Source organism: Siphateles boraxobius, unplaced genomic scaffold (genome assembly GCF_051911475.1).
Source record: "Siphateles boraxobius isolate OS27281-9 unplaced genomic scaffold, OSU_SipBor_1 29, whole genome shotgun sequence".
Lineage (NCBI taxonomy): Eukaryota > Metazoa > Chordata > Actinopteri > Cypriniformes > Leuciscidae > Siphateles > Siphateles boraxobius.
In genome coordinates this window covers 15,726,523-15,744,781 of record NW_027508908.1, presented here as the reverse complement: position 1 = coordinate 15,744,781, position 18,259 = coordinate 15,726,523, and the positions used below count along the sequence as shown (strand labels likewise).

Sequence of the window (18,259 nt, the reverse complement as noted above, 5' to 3'; positions counted from 1 at the left end):
CCAGTGGTCTGTTCATGCATCAATCAATGTCAAATTTGGCAGACACCGACCTCAGACATGGCCTCGAAAAGGCACCAAGAGTCGGGGGCGGAAAAAGGAAAAAGAAGAGACAGCGGGATGATACTCGTGCGTCGCTTGCAGGTAAGACAATGTTTTAAATAAAAATGTTAGTTTTGTAGCGCGGGCGCCCTTGCGTCGTGTATGCATGTCCAGGGGGGCGTCGCTAGTAGTGCAAATGATCCGGGGCAGGCTTTTTTAGCCCTGCATGTTGAATCTTTTATTTTAAGGGGGGTCCGGGGGTTTCTCCCCCGGGGAATTTTGAAACTTGGGCTGTTTAAGATGCAGTTAGTTTGTTTGAGAAGAAAAGGAAGACCGCTTAGATACGTTTTTTCGTTGTTGTTCTATGCGGATAATGCGGTCGTTTTCAAGAGGTTCATAGGCCAAGGCCAAAGGGCGACATCTGTTGGTGAAACTGCAATTAGGAAAAAAAAAACCCCACAATCTCAGTGTTTGTATATTTTCATATTCACAGAGTTGACAAATTATTAGGGCTGGGAAAAGATTAATCGCATCCAAAATAAAAGTTTGTGTTTACATGATATATGTGTGTGTACTGTGTATAATTATTTTGTATATATAAATACACACACATATGCACGTATATATTTAAGAAATATTTGCATGTATATACTGTTTATATTTTTATATAATTTATATTATATATACATTTAAATATTTTATATATAAATAACATATATTTCTTAAATACATACATGCAAATGTGTATTTATATATACAAAATAATTATACACAGTACACACACATATATCATTCATGTAGACACAAGCTTTTATTTTTGGATGCGATTAATCGCGATTAATCTTTTCCCAGCCCTACAAATTATGTACAGAATTATTATATTCTGCCTCATCGGACCTCTTTTAAAGGTAAAATAGAGTTTTGAATTTTAAATGTTCCAGTAACACATAGGCCTATATAAACCTAACTAAGAACCTAACTAAGAAATTGTTAGGGGGGGGGGGGGGGGGGCACCACCAAGCATTATGCTTAGGGCACCCAAATAGCTAGCGCCGGCCCTGTTCCTGTGAACGTCAAATACAGGTTCACCTGCATTCGCATGCCGTGGAACAGGAGGCACATTCGCTTGTGAACCTTCAGCTAGTGATGGGCAGATCGAGGCTTCGTGAAGCAATGAAACAGTCGAAGCAAATGTGCCATTTTGTTTCGAGGCTTCGAATCAATCCGAAACCCGTCTCCACGGTGACACATAGTGGTCACTTGCAGGTGTTGATCTGAAACAACCTTTACAAAGAGCTAATAAAAAAATGTGTTGGTTTTTTTTTTATTATTGTATTTTTGTAATATATGAAGCTTGTAACCTGTAGTCTCTTCACATTGCATAATGTGATTTTGGTCATGAAAAATGAATATTAATAAAAATAAATCAAGCCACAATGTCTCCCTTTCTTATAGATTTTTATTCAAAAATATTAATTTCTCTGCTGTTGAAGGACTCAGCCTACTTCTTTTTTTACAGATAATTTCTCCAGCCTTTGAAAAAATTCTCTCACAAGGGACACTTGTTGCTGGCATACAAAGATATTTTTTAGCTAGGACATACAAATGAGGAAAGATTACTGCTCTCTCTTTCCAGTAAGTTAGAGGATCATGAGTTCTGGGCAAAAACGCATCGCTGAGGTATTTTTTCACTTCCACTGTGGCATCAGCTGTAGGATTGTGTATCATCTGGGTCTCACGGATACGATGTTCCCATAAACTGTCTTGTGTTTCAACTGGTGTCGATGATGATGGGCCTGATGTTGACATTTGTGGTTCTGAATTAAAAGAAAACGGCAATTAGTAACAAATCATAAACTGACAACACATATGAAGTATAAATTTCATGAATCACATTACATAAGATAACATAGACTGAAACTCACCAGGAGTTGTGTTTGAACGCATCAGTGAAGCACACTCCAGTGTGATGTGCTTTTCAGCATCCAGGGCCTTGGCAGGATTTCCAAAAGCCACATTTTTAAACCTTGGGTCCAGCAGTGTAGCCAGTGCAAAGGCTCTAAAAGTCTCGTACCCTCCACATCTGGAGTGCAGACCTTATTGTAGATGTGAGCCTATGAGCCAACACAAGAGAAAACCATATTAATTAAAATAATGACAACAATATGAGAGTTATGGCCAATTACACGTATGGTCATAGTGTCCTACCTAATTGTACAGTTGATTCCTGCGTTGCATTTCCTTTTTTCTGTGCAAGCTTGTGCTGCAACATCCTGTACAATGGTATGAGCTTTGAAGCAGACACTCTCTGTTCCTCTGACATCTCTGTTGTTGCTAGTTTGAATGGTTGAAGAAGTGTCAATGACTGTTGAATAATGTCATACTCAAGACTTGTCAGGGGAGCAGTATCACTGTTTAAATTGGCAAGTGCAGCACCCACTGGCTCACGTTGCTCATACAAGCGTTGTAGCATGTCGAATGTGCTGTTCCATCTCGTTTCAACCTCCTGTATCATTTTCAGACTTGGTCTGCCCATCAAGCTCTGCATCTCCACAAGCTTGTCCTTTGCTTTGCAGCTGGATCTGAACAACCCCACTATCTTTCTGGCTTTCTGGCGAATTTCATTGATGACTGGGGTTTGATCCAGGGCCTTTTTCACTATCAAATTCAAATTATGAGCAAAACATGGGATATGGCGAAGGTTGAGTAGCTGGGCACTTATGATCATGTTGGATGCATTGTCAGTCACCATGCACTGAACTTTGGAGGTTATTCCCCACTCAGCCATTAGCAAGGCTTTAGCCTCCATGAGATGCTGGGCTGTGTGGGTTTGGTAAAACCTCCTTACACCCAGTAAAACAGTTGCCATTGTTGCCTCTGGTGTTATGTAATGGCGTGTTACACCAAGATATCCATCCATATTAATGGAAGACCACATGTCAGCCGTAAGGCTAACAAATTCCGCCTTTTGTAGGTCCTCCATTGTCTTCTCCTTGGTTGTGTTGTACCTTTCGCTGACCATTGTTTTAAGCACCTTCCGGGATGGGAGGACATAGCTTGGATCAAGCTTGTTCACAAAGGCCCTGAAACCCTCATCCTCCACGATGGTGAAGGGCTGCAGATCCTTCACCACCATGTTCAGAAGAGCCTCATCCAATTCCCTCTGTCTGCCTTTTAAAAGAGAAGATAAAACATACTTTCAGACAAATATATTGGAAAAATAGTAGCCTACCGTGAAAGTAGTCTACTGGTTCATTTGGAAACCTTCCTAAACAAAGTTATGTTATGAATATTTATGCTCAGTGTGCAGAGAAAGATAAAGTGCATTATAGAAATACAACAATTACAAAAAAAACAAAATGATGTCTTGGCTGTAGATTGGGTACTCATATGTAGAAATATAAAATGTATATTCACAAAGTATAATATTATATTGACAACATTTGTTTTTAAAGTGATTGGCAGTTGTGATTGGGATGTTAGGCATGTCTTAGTCCATGGCCTTTCTAAACAATGGCCCAACACTTAGTTATTATATTTCACTTATAATTAGCCTATATTTCAAACAATGCATACCTTGCTTAGATGGCCCAGCAGTGTCAGTAGCAGGCCTTGGTACAGGGGGAACACTACCATCCTCTGCACCCTGCAGAATGGCAGGATGAATGCTCTTCAAATGGCGCATCATGGATGATGTATTGTTGCAGTAGGCTAGCTGCCGATCACAATACACACATCTCACTTTATTTGGGGTTTCCAAATGGAAATGCTCCCACACCACAGATGTACGGCATCTCTTCTGTGGAGCCTCCATTTCTATCTATCTATCTATCTATCTATCTATCTATCTATCTATCTATCTATCTATCTATCTATCTATCTATCTATCTATCTATCTATCTATCTATCTATTTTATATGTAGCCTATCTATCTAATAATCTATATGTATCTGTAATATATGTATCTATCTATATATATATATATATATATATTTCTATCAATGCATCTATTAATGTGTCACTATATGTACTCTGTGTGTCTCTAAGTCAATGTGTAAATGTAAATTAAATCCTAAATATAACTAAACAAATCGCACTATAAATGTCACTATATCACCAAAAATCCGCTATCTCAAAACCAAACTCCTCTCACAAAAACCCACGATATGAAAATGCGTTGACAAAACTTTTATACTGTGTGATTGTGTGATTTGTTCCCGAACCGACCAATCAATGAAACCCTGATTCGGAGGAGCACTCCATCTGATGAAACACTTAGACGCTTCATTTAGCCGTTGTCACGTGACGTGGGTGTTTTGAATCACGCTTCGGATCAGTGTTTCGAATCGACATTTTAGTATCGCCTTAGCTCGCCTCAGCTCGCTTAGAACCTGGGAAATCCCGACAAGTCTCGCACATACACGGACCCGGGCGTCAGGAAACTCGGCACGGACATTCAGGATCATCACATCACTGTAGATCGCGAGTTGACGGAGACACGATACGGAAACTAACAAACCAAAATAAGCAGACGTGTCGGTCGGCGGTTCGGTACGGCTGTGCTGTGACTGGACCGGAGATGGAGGGTGGAGGTGGAGGTGGACGAGGAAAGGGCAAAGGAGGAAAGGGAAAGCAGGTAGGAAGTGGAAATGAAAGTATGATTAAGAAAAGGAAGGCTAGCATATTAGGAGTAAGTAGTAGTTCGGAAATGAGTGGTGAGGATAGTGAGGCAGTTACACAAGAGGATCGTGAGATTGACGAGTATAAAGTTGTAATCAATTTTCGAGAGGAAGGCGGAGTAGGAGGTGTAAATCCGGTCAGATTGACATCGGCATTAAAGAATGCGATAGGTGATATCGTTGCAACAAGGGTGCTAAGAAATGGTAGTTTAGTGGTTACATGTAAAGATAGTAATCAAAGAGAGCGGGCACTGAAGTTAGAAAAGGTGGGACAATTTCAGGTGGTAAAGGTTGAAAAAGATCAGGGAGGGAAAAGATGGAGTAAGGGGGTGATTACAGGAATTCCGGTGTGTGTACAGATGGAAGAAATCAAGAATAACATGAGAGGGGGAAATTTAATGAGTGCACAAAGATTACAAATAACAAGAGATGGCATTAAGGAAGATAGTCAGTCAGTTTTGTTACAGTTTGAGGGAGGGGTCCTTCCAGGGAAAGTAACAATTGGGTACATGAGCTACTTTGTGAGACTGTACGTGCCTAGACCGCTTAGGTGTTATAACTGTCAGCGGTTTGGACATGTAGCAGTAATGTGCAATGAGACAAGAAGGTGTGCCAGATGTGGAGGAAATCATAGTTATGGTCAATGTGGGGAAGGAGTACCACCTAAATGTTGTAATTGTGGGGGTGCGCATAGTGTGGCTTATGGAGGGTGTACTATGATGAAGGAAGCAGTGCAAGTGCAGCAAGTGAGAGTAGGACAGAAAGTGTCATACGCAGAGGCAGTTAAAAAGGTCCAGAACCAGAAGGCAGGGTGTGGCAGTGAGAATAATGTGAGACATGAAGCAGGGCAAGTGAAAGAGGATGAGGGAAATATGATACAAATGGATGTTAGAAAGTTAGTGACATTTATTGCTGGTGTGATTAATGGTACTGCAGATGTAAAATCAAAGACTGAAAGAATACAGCTGATAGTGATGGCAGCAGTACGGCATTTGGATGTAACAGGGCTGACATGGGAAACAGTGAGAGATGATCTCAAACATCAGTCTAGTCAGGAAACATGGGTTGGTTAATATTTATCATGGTGTTAATAATACATTGGAATGCTAGAAGCCTGGTAGCAAACGGACAAGAGTTTAAACAAGTTATTGATGAAATGTGGCAAAAGCCAGATGTTATTTGTATTCAAGAGACCTGGCTTAGGCCAAATCTCGATTTTGTGATACAAGGGTATGTGGGTGTCCGTCGAGATAGAAGCACAGGAGGTGGGGGAGGTTGTGCTACATTTATTAAACTGGGGCTGCCATATAGGATTCTGGGATTAGGGAAGGAGTTGGAGTATGTAGGGGTGGAGGTGTGGGTAGGAATGGAAAATTTAGTGATAATCAATTTTTACAATCCATGTAAAAGACTAGAATTAGGTTTAATGGAAGAGGTAGAGGGACAGGAAGGACGAAAGGTAGTGTGGTGTGGAGACTTTAATGCTCACAATCCACTTTGGGGGGGAAAGAGATTAGATGAAAATGGAAGAGTGATAGAGGAGTTGATGGATTTAAAAGGGTTGGTGTGTATTAATGATGGTAGTGGGACAAGGATCGATATGGGGTCAGGAAAAGAGTCAGCACTAGACCTTACCATCACATCTCATGATCTAGCAAGGTTTTGTGATTGGAAGGTATGGGAGGAGTCGACAGTAGGGAGTGATCATTTTCCTATTTTATGCACTATTAGAATGAGGGTGGGAAACCTGTTTGGAGAAGGAAGAGGGAGATGGGTCTTCAGTAAGGCTAATTGGGACAAATTCAAGGAGTTATGTGAGGAAAGGTTAGCAGGGGAGGTTAGAGATATGGAGAGTGAAAGAGAGTATAGTATGTTCATAGATAGCATTAAAAAAGTGGCAGATGAAACTATTCCTAAGAGTTCTGGGATAAGGAGAAGGAAAGTGGTTCCATGGTGGACACAGGAATGTACTGAAGTAATTAGAGGTAGAAACAGGGCTTTTAGAGTGTTGAGACGTACTCATAATTTTGAGCATTTAATTCAATATAAAAGGTCTCAAGCAGTTGTAAGAAAAACTGTACGCCAAGCTAAGAGGAAATACTGGCATGAGTTCTGCAGCTCAATAGGAAGACAGACACCTGTGGGAGAAGTGTGGGGGATGATTAAGAAGATGAGCGGAATAAGGAGGGAGTGGGACTACCCTATACTGGTCAGTGGGGAGGAGAGGGCAGTAACTGATGTAGAGAAGGCAGAGATGATGGCTAAAGCTTTTGTGGCAATACATAGCTCTGAGAACATGGAGGGTGAGTGGAGGAAAGGAAGGGAAATGACATTAAAGGCATATCCTGGGGTCTTGGAAAAAAGGGAGGAAGTGGGAGATGAACTGAGTGCTCCATTTTCTAAGGCAGAAATGGAAAGAGCTATTGCTAGAGCAGGTTTAACATCACCAGGAGAGGATGAAATGTGCTATATTATGTTTTCATGTATGGGTGAGGTAGCATTAGGTAGACTGCTTAGGCTATATAACAGAGTTTGGGAGGATGGGCAGCTTCCAAAGAGCTGGAAGGAAGCAGTTGTAGTTCCAATTAGAAAACCAGGGAAGGACCCGACAAAACCTACCAGCTATAGGCCAATTGCGTTAACATCGCATGTGTGTAAAGTTATGGAACGAATGATAACGGACAGACTGGTTTATTTTTTGGAGAAGAGGGAATTAATTACATCATGTCAAAGTGGATTCAGGAAGGGGAGGGGAACAATGGATCCAGTATTATGCCTATAAGATGAAATAAGGAAAGCCCAGGTCAATAAAGAAACAGTGGTAGCAGTGTTTTTTGATGTGGAGAAAGCGTATGACATGATGTGGAAAGAGGGACTGATGATTAAACTGGATAAAATGGGAATAGGAGGTAGGGCTTTTAACTGGGTGAGGGATTTCCTGTATGGACGATCCATACGAGTGAGAGTTGGAAAAGAAATGTCTGGCAGATACCTCATAGAAAATGGGACCCCTCAGGGAAGTGTGATTAGTCCTTTGCTCTTCTCCATCATGATAAATGATGTATTTTCAGATGCAGGGCCTGGGATTGGAAGATCTTTGTTTGCTGATGATGGGGCGCTGTGGAAAAGGGGAAGGAACATAAAGTATACAGTTAGAAAGGTCCAGGAAGCAATAGATCTAGTAGAGCGGTGGTCACTGAGATGGGGTCTTAGATTCTCAAGGGAAAAAACGCAGGTGGTTTTCTTTACAAGGAAAAAGGTGGATGAAGAGATCAATCTTAAATTATATGGAAATGTACTGGAGAGGGTTGAGTCCTTTAAATTTTTGGGAATGGTGTTTGATGCTAGGTTGACATGGGCCGGTCACATTGAAAAAGTTAAAGTTAAATGTAAAAAAGTATTAAATGTGATGAGGTGTTTGGTAGGAGTGGACTGGGGCGCGAATAGAAAAGCAATGAAGAGGATATATGGGGCACTGATTAAATCAATAATAGATTATGGATGTATAGCTTACAGAGATGCAGCTAGAACAATATTGGCCAAGTTGGATGTGGTGCAAACACAAGCATTAAGGATATGTACTGGGGCGTTTTGTTCATCATCTGCAGTTGCAATGCAGGTAGAAATGGGTGAGATGCCACTACAATTAAGAAGGGAACAACTGGCAGCTAATTATTGGGCAAACCTGCAGGGACAGGGTAGGTCTCACCCCACAAGAGCAGTTGTGCAGGTATGCTGGGAGCATGAAAGGGTTAAAATTCAGAGTTTTGGATGGGTGGGTGATACTATTGGGAAAGAGATGGGATTAGAGGGAAAGGAATTTAACCCAACAGTTCCGTTGCCAGTCAGACCACCTTGGCTTTTTTGGCAGACTAATGTGGACCTAGAGATTTTAAATACCCACTCAAGAAATAGAACGGAGGTGGATATATGTCAAGTTTTTTGTGATAGGATGAGTGACAAGTATGGTGAATATTTGGTCATATTTACTGATGGATCTAAAGACCTTGAGTCAGGAAAAGCTGGAGCTGCTTTCAGTGTACCAAAAATGGGGGTGAAAATACAGAAGAGAATCTCTGATAATTTATCAGTATTCACCGTGGAATTGGTAGCTGTTTGGTTGGCATTGAATTGGGTTGAAGAAGTCAAACCTGAAAAGGTTGTCATATGTTCAGACTCAAGTGCAGTTCTGGAAAGTTTGCATTCTTTTAAGTCACAAGCGAGACAGGACATAATATATGAAATACTAGAAATTCACTCACGGATTTGTCAGATGGGGATAACGGTAAAGTTTACATGGGTTCCAGCACATGTGGGAGTGAAGGGTAATGAAATGGTAGATAGATTGGCAAAGCAAGCAAGTAAACAAGAAGAGGTTGAAATAGTAATTACAATAAGTAAAGCAGAAGCGAAAGCACAAATCTGGTCAAAAATTATTAAAAAGTGGCAGGCACAATGGGATGCGGAGGAGAAAGGAAGACATTTATATAAAATTCAACAAAAGGTTGGGACAGAGAGGGTTACTGGAAGGAAGCGAAGGGAAGAAATTATCTTCACGAGATTAAGAATAGGACATTGTGGGTTAAATAAGTATTTACATATGGTAGGTAAGCACGTATCGGGTAGGTGTAAATTTTGTGAAAATATTGAAACTGTGGAGCATGTGTTTTTTGAGTGTCAGAAATATGAGAGGGAAAGAGGAAAGATGAAAAAGGGTATAAGAAGGTTAGGGGGGCAAGGGAATTCACTAAGGGAATTGCTGGGGAAAACGGTAAATGGTGTGAGTGCATTGGTATTTCAATTCCTAAAAGAAACAAGACTGGCAGAAAGGATTTAGGATGCTTAAATTAATAAATTTTTTTTTTTTTAAAAGAAGGAAAAAGAAAAAGAGGGAAATAATATAAAGTTATTTTTAGTTTGATGGTTTATTTATGTATTTATTTTATCTCCGGTCCACACTCCAGTATAGTAGGTGGCGGTAATGCACAATTAATGTTGGATGCCAACCGCCGTAAAACGACAAAGAAGAAGAAGAAGAAGTGTTTCGAATCATCTTTGCTTCGGGATCTCGCAAAGCTTCGGAACGTCTGTTTCGCGCCAGCCATCCTTAGCTTCAGCTGTCTGTGCTACTAATTCTAACTCCAACTTTTTTATCTGAAACGCTCTCTCGTCACGTTCCCACTCTAACTGAAATGTTCTCTCTTCACGTTCCCTCTCTAACTCAAGCTCAATTTTCCACATAGCTAAGTGATGATTTAATTTTCTCTCTTCAAATTCTCTCTACCACTCGCTCTTTCATAGCGCGATCATCACGTTCTGCACGAATTTTCGCGGCATCTAAACAGTTGCTTCTCTTGCAAAGACATCTCTGGAAATTTTGTCTCACTTTCACTATAAACCTCAACAGGAGTAGACACAAACGATTCACTCGGAGTGATTAACTCAGTGTTTACCTCTATAACTCCTCTATCAACAAGTGGCCGCTTCAGAGTAGTCACCATAGTCTCCTTCAGCCTCTTCTCTTGAGAAGTAAAATCAACACTGAAGCGTTCGGCGATTTGCACCAACTGCTCCTTTGTACAACTCTCAAGCAAAGCTTCTGATGGACACGCAAAGAAATCCTCGACCACCGAAGACATTTTGTTCGTATGTTTTATACACAATAACACAAACGAAACTGCTAGCTAACACACGAGAGACGCTGTTCACTCGAAATACAATTCCCATAAGCCACTGCTTCAAAAAGGAACTACACAGCAAACAAGGGACGTCCCCCGGACTTTTCAAACGTCCCTTTAGGTCAGGGGCGATTCCAGGATTTTATAAATGGGGGGGCACAGGGGGGACCAAGAACCAGTCAGGGGGGGCCCATGGGAAATCAGAAAATTCAACTGGAAATAAATACTTGTTTAGAAAATATTATGGTATTATGGTAATACCCTATGGTATTAATTGTGGAACTGAACAAGAGCCTGAAAATCAGTTTGTATTTTACATGGATTGGACCAAACAGTTTTGTTCTAATAAATAAAAAACATCAACTATTAATTAGTCATTTAACATGCTTTATTCTCAACACAAACATTGAATGTGTATGTGTGTCGATGAATGTTCTCTGCATGAAATCTGTCTCTGACATGGTGAGCCCAATCTCATGAAAGTGCGTATCTACACAACGAATGTTATTTCTCATGCCATTTATACGCCAAAAATAGTTTTTGCGTGCATATGCTATGCAGTTTTCGCGTGCATATGATACGCACTTTATGGCGTGTAATACGCACGCACTCCCCACCCCTAATCCTACCTACCCAGGGGGTTTTCAGTGCGTAGCATATGCAAGCTAAAATCCTTTTTCGCGTATAAATGGCACGAGAAATAACATTCGTGGTATAGATACGCACTTTCATGAGATGGACATGGTTTCTTCTTAAAGGAACCTTGGATGTCCTGTTGCGGTGTAAAAATAAACAAAAACCCATTCAGTATAAATTAGAGTTGCATGTAAAGTTCTCACATTTTAATGTTTACCACGGCTCTGCTTTTTTGGAAAAAGATTATAGTGCCTTTAGTCTTTAAAACAAAAGATAAAGTAATATGTATCTATATTTATGTAGTCGTGTGCGCTGCCGCGGAATAACACTGACAAGTCATCTCTATTCAGTCTGCCGAAGTTACATTAGCTAATCTAACATTACTGGCTTGATCAGTCACACATATTTCAAAATATATACTGTAATTGAGTGTGTATATACCATAAACAGTGACGTGTCGATGTGTCTCTCTCTCCTACTGTTTGAAAAACGCGGACCTGTGATTCCGTTTTGCGAATCGCAAATCAAGCAGTGATTGACAGGGCTCTGATCCAATGGCGGTGGGCATTGTCAGGTTGACAGTAAATCTACCCCAATGATGTTGGGGGGGGGGCACCAGGGGGGGCCAATCATATTCCAGGGGGGGCCAGTGCCATCCCGTGCCCCCCTTCTAGACACGCCCCTGCTTTAGGTCCGCTTTGGAACGTTCCCGAGCGGACGTTCGGAGGACGTCCGCACTATGTGCCCTTTGTAACGTTCGCTGACGGCCATTCCGATGATGACGTTCGCATTTGGTCCGCTTTGTAACGTTCGCTGACGGACATTCCGATGACGTTCGCATTTGGTCCGCTTTGTAACGTTCGATGACGGACATTCCGATGACGTTCGCATTTGGTCCGCTTTGTAACGTTCGCTGACGGACATTCCGATGACGTTCGCATTTGGTCCGCTTTGTGACGTTCGCTGACGGACGTTAAGGACATTTGTTCGGGCCAGTTCGCGAACGTCCCTATTTCGTCCCTCACCTGCCATTTCCATGACAACACTTGCAAAATCCAGTCGCCCATGCGTTTGCTATCATCAAACCTGAAACTTTGCAATTCAGACAAACGAATAATTAAACTAAAATATAAATGCAAGCTATTTGCATTAATTGTAAAATTAAGTTCGTGCTTAAAATGTTAGTGTTTTAATGTTAAGATAATAACTTTCATGTTACTTCATGTAAATTCTATCACTAATTAAAGATGTAATAAAATCACGAGACTGTTTTCACCCGTTATAATTCAAACATCAAAAACATGATAATTGATTCAATTGAATATGAGCTACAATTTATAAAGGCTACATGCACGAAGAGGTTGAATCCCAGGCAGCTCTAAAAGAATGCATCGACTTCAAATGATGAATGCCGCCAAGGAAAACATGAAGAATGGAAAAAATGCTTGAAAGAAAGTGGAAAATAACACAGGTAAGACAAATAAAAGTATCCTAAACATTTACCTGTCAAACCAGGGACGTGCACAGGGGGGTTGCTCAGGTTGCCCGGGCAACTGCCCATATGCCCTTCTCGACTCAGGTTGCCCTTCAGAGAAAAAAATAATATAAATCGTACAATGGCTGCAGAATTTCACATAGGCCTAGATACATTTTTATTTATTTTTTTTAAATCGCAAAGCCTCATTCACTTCCATTCGTGCACCGAAAGTGAAAGTCAGTAAGGGAAGGGCAAACTGTTTACGTGGCTGCAGCGCTGCACGCGACCGGTGCGTAAGACCCCACAAATTACTTAAAGCCCCGCCTCCATCTCGTGTCATAGCGTGTCAATTAATGTGTACAACATCCATGACAAAATGAAGCGAAACTATCCTTCTGGTCACGAAAAGATGAAGAAGAAAAAAACCATGAGAGTGAATTGCGGGAACAACAATCAGGTAAACTTGTGTTCTCTCCTCTCTAAGTTTGATGTCAGCAAAGTTTGATGTTTTTCGGTCTTGCTAACCTAGCTGGGCAGGCAGTGCATCTCTTGCATCACTTTGTGCCTGACAAAAGTGAGAGTAAAATAAAAAAATTTATTACGTTTGTTTTTGATAAACGACAAAGTGCAACGGTGTTTGTTTCTACTGCAGCTCGGAAAACATAACCGCGTCGCGTGTGTTATCGTGCGTTCATATGCGCGTGCACGAAATGAAACTCGCATTTTTCAAGCAGAAATATTTGGAGACCAGACATACTGTACAATACATGCACGTGAATGATGGCACTCCCAATCAAAGTCACATTTATAAAACAAGAAACTGATTATCTAGTCTCCGTGTAGTTAAAAACTCTAAACAACTGCACTAATTATGCAAGATAGAAAGCAATGTATTGACAATTTGACATTGATTGACTATTGATTTATAGGCTATATTGAATTTAAAATGTTGATTAGCTGGACATACTGGTCAATATGGATGCACATCCCTCAGTAAATAATAACCATAAATCAAGAATTGCTTCAACATGCATAATAATAAATAAATAAAAATCATACTGATGCCGAAAATACCCAGGCTGTAGAGAGAACCAAAGTTAATCCCAAAAGCCAAAGCTCAGGGTTATAATTTATTATTTTCTTCTTATTTATGTTTACGTTAATATTCACTTGTTATGTCAACATTCTATAGAAAATACTCTATTCAAAAAATATTGTTTGTTTGAACCTCATTCTGTTCTATATTGTTGTACTTATTCTTTGACTGTTTTGTTTCAAGGAGGGAGGATTGTATTGGGAGCACTGAAGTGTCAGGTGTGATTGTGTGGCAATGGCAAATGGTTTACATAGCTCACGGCGTCACAGGTCAGGTAGAGGGCCCCTTTTGCTTAGGGCCCCAGGGGGAGTTCAGGATCGGCCCTGGGTTTAGCAGTCGATTCTGTTCCCTACCGGAATTCCTGTTCCCTTTACGCAATCATACTACAAATCATGCATAGTTGCCCGTAGCCTACCATCAGAACTGAATACGAGCAAGAAGCACAACTGAATGTAGGGGAAGCCCTTTTTTCAGGTCAGAGCAACTGCCCCTCATAATTCCTGTGCACCTCCCTGGGTCAAACTGTTGGTCAGACGAAGGTGACTGGTTTTATTAAAAATAATTTATTTTAGGAAAAATATTGTTCTAATTATCGCACTTAAGACTGATAGCACATGCAGATCAAATAACAAAAAAAAAATTGGAGAAACAAGCAAGTGACGATCAAATCTTTTTTTTTTTTTTGTGACGATCAAATCATAGGATCAAATGCGCCTAAGCGAGTGACGTCATTCCTTATGGTACGCGGTTTGTATCCATGGCAACGCTCAGCTGCGTAGTGACAGTTAACGGTCCTCCTCAGACCAAGCGGCAACCTCCCCGTCTATGGCGTTATTTTTTAGTCAAAAGTTACGAGCGTGTAAGACATGCTCACGAGCACATTATGTTATTTCACACGCGCAAAAATGAACCTTCAGCTGGCATGATATAAGTACTCGAGCACAAATTCAACAACCGAGAGGTGTATGGGAAGCTGCGAGCGAGCGCCTGGCATACTCTCATAGGTTAACTCTGCTTGTACAGTGGAATCCTGCTCGCGTGCAGCGGGCTTCTGCTCGCGGACTGCTGTTTTGCTCGCGCAGTGGATTTCTGCTCGCTCAGCTGATTTCTGCTCCCTCGAGTCTACATGACTTTTGACAATTTGGGGGCGGAAACCAAGGAAGGCACTGACCCTCTTATGATTGGTCACATTCATCGTAATCACAACCACAGGGACATCCTTGTACCTTGATTGACAGCTCTCATTACAGGAAGCACGGAGTCAAAGTATCTGACGGAGTTTTTTTTTTTTTTTAAATGAATTTAAACTGTATATAAAATCCTTAAAAAACTTTGAAAGGTCCTAAAGCACAAAAAATATATGATACCCTTCCCAACTGAGATAAATGGATGAACAAAGACTGAATTCTCCCCTTATGTCATGTTATGTTATATTATAATTCCTTACCGTTTATTATTTAAATGTTTATTTTCCTTACAAATATCCTTATTTTTGTACTAAGACTACATTTATATTCTTGTTGTATTAAGAGCTGCTCCCTCTGACTATATTTTCCTTGTATCCTATTCTAAAGAAAAGGAAGTTATGCAGCCATGTTTGTCTGTAAATCTTGATATTTCAATAAAATAAATAAATAAATAAATAAAAACTCCGTCAGATACTTTGACTCCGTGCTTCCTGTAATGAGAGCTGTCAATCAAGGTACAAGGATGTCCCTGTGGTTGTGATTACGATGAAAGTGACCAATCATAAGAGGGTCAGTGCCTTCCTTGGTTTCCGCCCCCAAATTGTCAAAAGTCATGTAGACTCGAGGGAGCAGAAATCAGCTGAGCGAGCAGAAATCCACTGCGCGAGCAAAACAGCAGTCCGCGAGCAGAAGCCCGCTGCACGCGAGCAGGATTCCACTGTACAAGCAGAGTTAACCTATGAGAGTATGCCAGGCGCTCGCTCGCAGTTACCTGTACACCTCTCGGTTGTTGAATTTGTGCGCGAGTACTTTTATCATGCCAGCTGAAGGTTCATTTTTGCGCGTGTGAAATAACATAATGTGCTCGTGAGCATGTCTTACACGCTCATAACTTTTGACTAAAAAATAACGCCATACCCGTCTCTCTCTTGAAACCAACACGGAAGTGAATTAAACTGCAATTCATCGACTGACCGCTTGAGGCAGGCTGCAAAAGTGAGTCAAATCTGTATCTCCCCCATGTTAAAATCCCCAACTTTACAGCAGAAAAAAATATGTTTACAGCCTGGAGCAAAAAGTGGTTTTGGTCTATATAGCTAATTATGCCCTTCATGACAACTGTGAGGGGGGTGAATTTTTTTACACCTCATCCGTTTAAATTATATTAAGCCTTAAAGTTCTGCATAATTAAGGGCGTGGCCACTTGCATGACTGGTGGATTGAGGCTGCTATAACTGCTAGCCGACGTTTGTCTCTGTTAACGTCACCCTCAGCTGCTGTACTTGCCATCTCTGCAGTGTTTGTGCTTTTTTCGGGATTATTTCATACAATTTAATACACGCATTATACCTTTGCCCACGCCGTTGGATTCCGTCGGTGTCGAGTATGGAGAGAACAACCAGCGTTGTATTTCCAGTTGTTTTCCTCGCATGCACTAATGGATGTCTGACAATTTCGTTTCTTTTTGGAGTATACTGTACAGGCTACACTCGTTATGCGGTACCGTTGCTCTCAAACTTTTAAGTGTTAAATAAAAAGTACCGTGAGAAAATCCTGCAGGTGTCAGTGCTTTCTCTCCGTCCATGCAATAGATACACACCCTTGAATGAGCGCGGATTTCTAGTGCATTTACTTGAACTTCTGAGGTAATATTTTTGGTTTAACCCATTTGAGAAATTGAGAAGCGGCCAAAATCAGATTTTAAAATCAACTGAACTGAATAAAGCTCTTGATGAACTTGACGTGCGATGCCGCACTGACTGACATGTATGCGCATGAATCACTGTCACACGCACAAGCTCAGAGCAATATTGTAAGTTACTGCATGATAATACATTTTTAACTAGCAGAATAATAATGCATCCCGATACACATAGTCTCACTTTTAGTTACGTCTTTTAATTATTATAGTATTTTGAAGGGCAAAAACATGAACTTTAACTATTGGCTTTACTTCTACATTCAGCTGTCACTTTAGCACGAGGCCAGTAGCATAGCATTAGTACCTCAGCTCCACCCACGCTCCGCCTCTTTGCCCATTTTCTTTTATCCGGGAGTGACGAGAGCTGACGCGATGCCAAGATGGCGACGGTTGGCCCCGCCTACTTTAGGCTTCAAAAGCACTCTTCAGAAACCTACGGGTGACGTCACGGACACTACGTCCATATTTTTTTACAGTCTATGCCTCAGACGCAGCATTGTGTTTTCTCTTTCTCTGTCTAAAAGGTAATTTTAATTTTTAGATTATTATACATTAGTTACCATAACCACTGTCCATCTTTAAATTATATGAAAATGTTACCTTTTAAAACATGTCCTGAAGTTGTCCGCAATGTACCGCTGATAACAGTTATGCTAACACTACGAAGCTAACGTTATATGTTAAGCTGAAATGAGACAACGTTATATTTCACATATGGATATATAGACATAAAATCATAACACTATGTTCATTTTGTTGTTTTAGGTAGATGCCAAAGGGGGAGAATTGCCATCGGATACCCACAGCTGACCGACAAACACACACACACTAGCTGCCAGCGCATTTGAAGACACACACACACACACACACACACACACACACACACACACACACACACACACACACACACACACACACACACACACACACACGGAAATAGCACAACACCTTTACCATTGTTTAAATAAACAATTTACTTTGTTCCTTACACCGTGTCTGTTTTCTTTGGTTAGCCAGAAGTAAAATAAAATAAAATTCAGGGGACTAAACGGGAAAGTCCCATAAACGTCCCGAATGGCCGCTGGTGGTCCTGGGAACGTCCTCTTGAACGTCCGGAGGACGTTTTCGCGAAGGTCCGCGGGACATCAAGCGGACTCTACACGGGGACGGGTACGCTGCAGTACCCATGGGTACGTCACCGTATTACGCAATCTCATTCACAAAAATTTCCAAAGACTTCCCACAAGTCAAAACACAGTGTAAGCGCAAAATAAACTGCTCTGTAAGCGCAAACTCAACGATTTACCTTTTTTTGTAGAATGGATTTACCATTTATAATATAAGAGAACTCCAGCTCCTAACTCAGAAAAACACTAACTAAATCCTACCTAGTCTTCAGAGATGTACCGGGCTCGAGGCGACATTAAACGCTGAACTCCCCAACTATCAGTCAAACTGAAAGTCCGGAAGCGTACCCCCTACAGAGATTTAATCTCCACCCAGGATAACCTCCAAAAACAAAAAAGGCAAACTAACAAAACAAAACAACAAACAGTGCTCCGTCGGAAGGATTGTATTCACAATCCAGCTGGAAACACTCTAACTCACCAGAGTTCTCATTTATAAAGGTAACCATTCACAAAAACATACACACATACAACCCATACTTACGTTTCTTACCCCGGTAGGATCGCGGACGAGACTCCCAATTTATCTTACGGCCAGCTCGTTTCGGCCGTACATAAAGTAAACAAGTACACCAAAA

General features: G+C 41.0%; 1 protein-coding gene across 1 annotated transcript; it reads right to left on the bottom strand.

Moving 5' to 3' along the window:
- Positions 1-1,484: 1,484 nt before the first annotated feature.
- LOC143754034 (E3 SUMO-protein ligase ZBED1-like) lies at positions 1,485-17,946 on the bottom strand. The gene is made up of 7 exons (XM_077246964.1): positions 17,883-17,946; positions 12,536-12,617; positions 7,711-7,836; positions 3,616-3,754; positions 2,248-3,210; positions 1,965-2,153; positions 1,485-1,856 (listed from the first exon to the last, which is right to left on the bottom strand). The coding sequence occupies exons 4-6, from the start codon at positions 3,725-3,727 to the stop codon at positions 2,137-2,139; spliced, it is 1,092 nt and encodes a 363-aa protein (XP_077103079.1). The 5' UTR covers positions 3,728-3,754; positions 7,711-7,836; positions 12,536-12,617; positions 17,883-17,946; the 3' UTR covers positions 1,485-1,856; positions 1,965-2,136.
- Between the last annotated feature and the right edge of the window lie 313 nt (positions 17,947-18,259).

Coding starts and splice junctions, on each gene's coding strand:
- LOC143754034 (XM_077246964.1), bottom strand. CDS start 3,727: ATGATGCGCCATTTGAAGAGCATTCATCCTGCCATTCTGCAGGGTGCA. Junction 3,211..3,615: donor TGCTGGGCCATCTAAGCAAG/GTATGCATTGTT, acceptor CTCTTTTAAAAG/GCAGACAGAGGGAATTGGAT.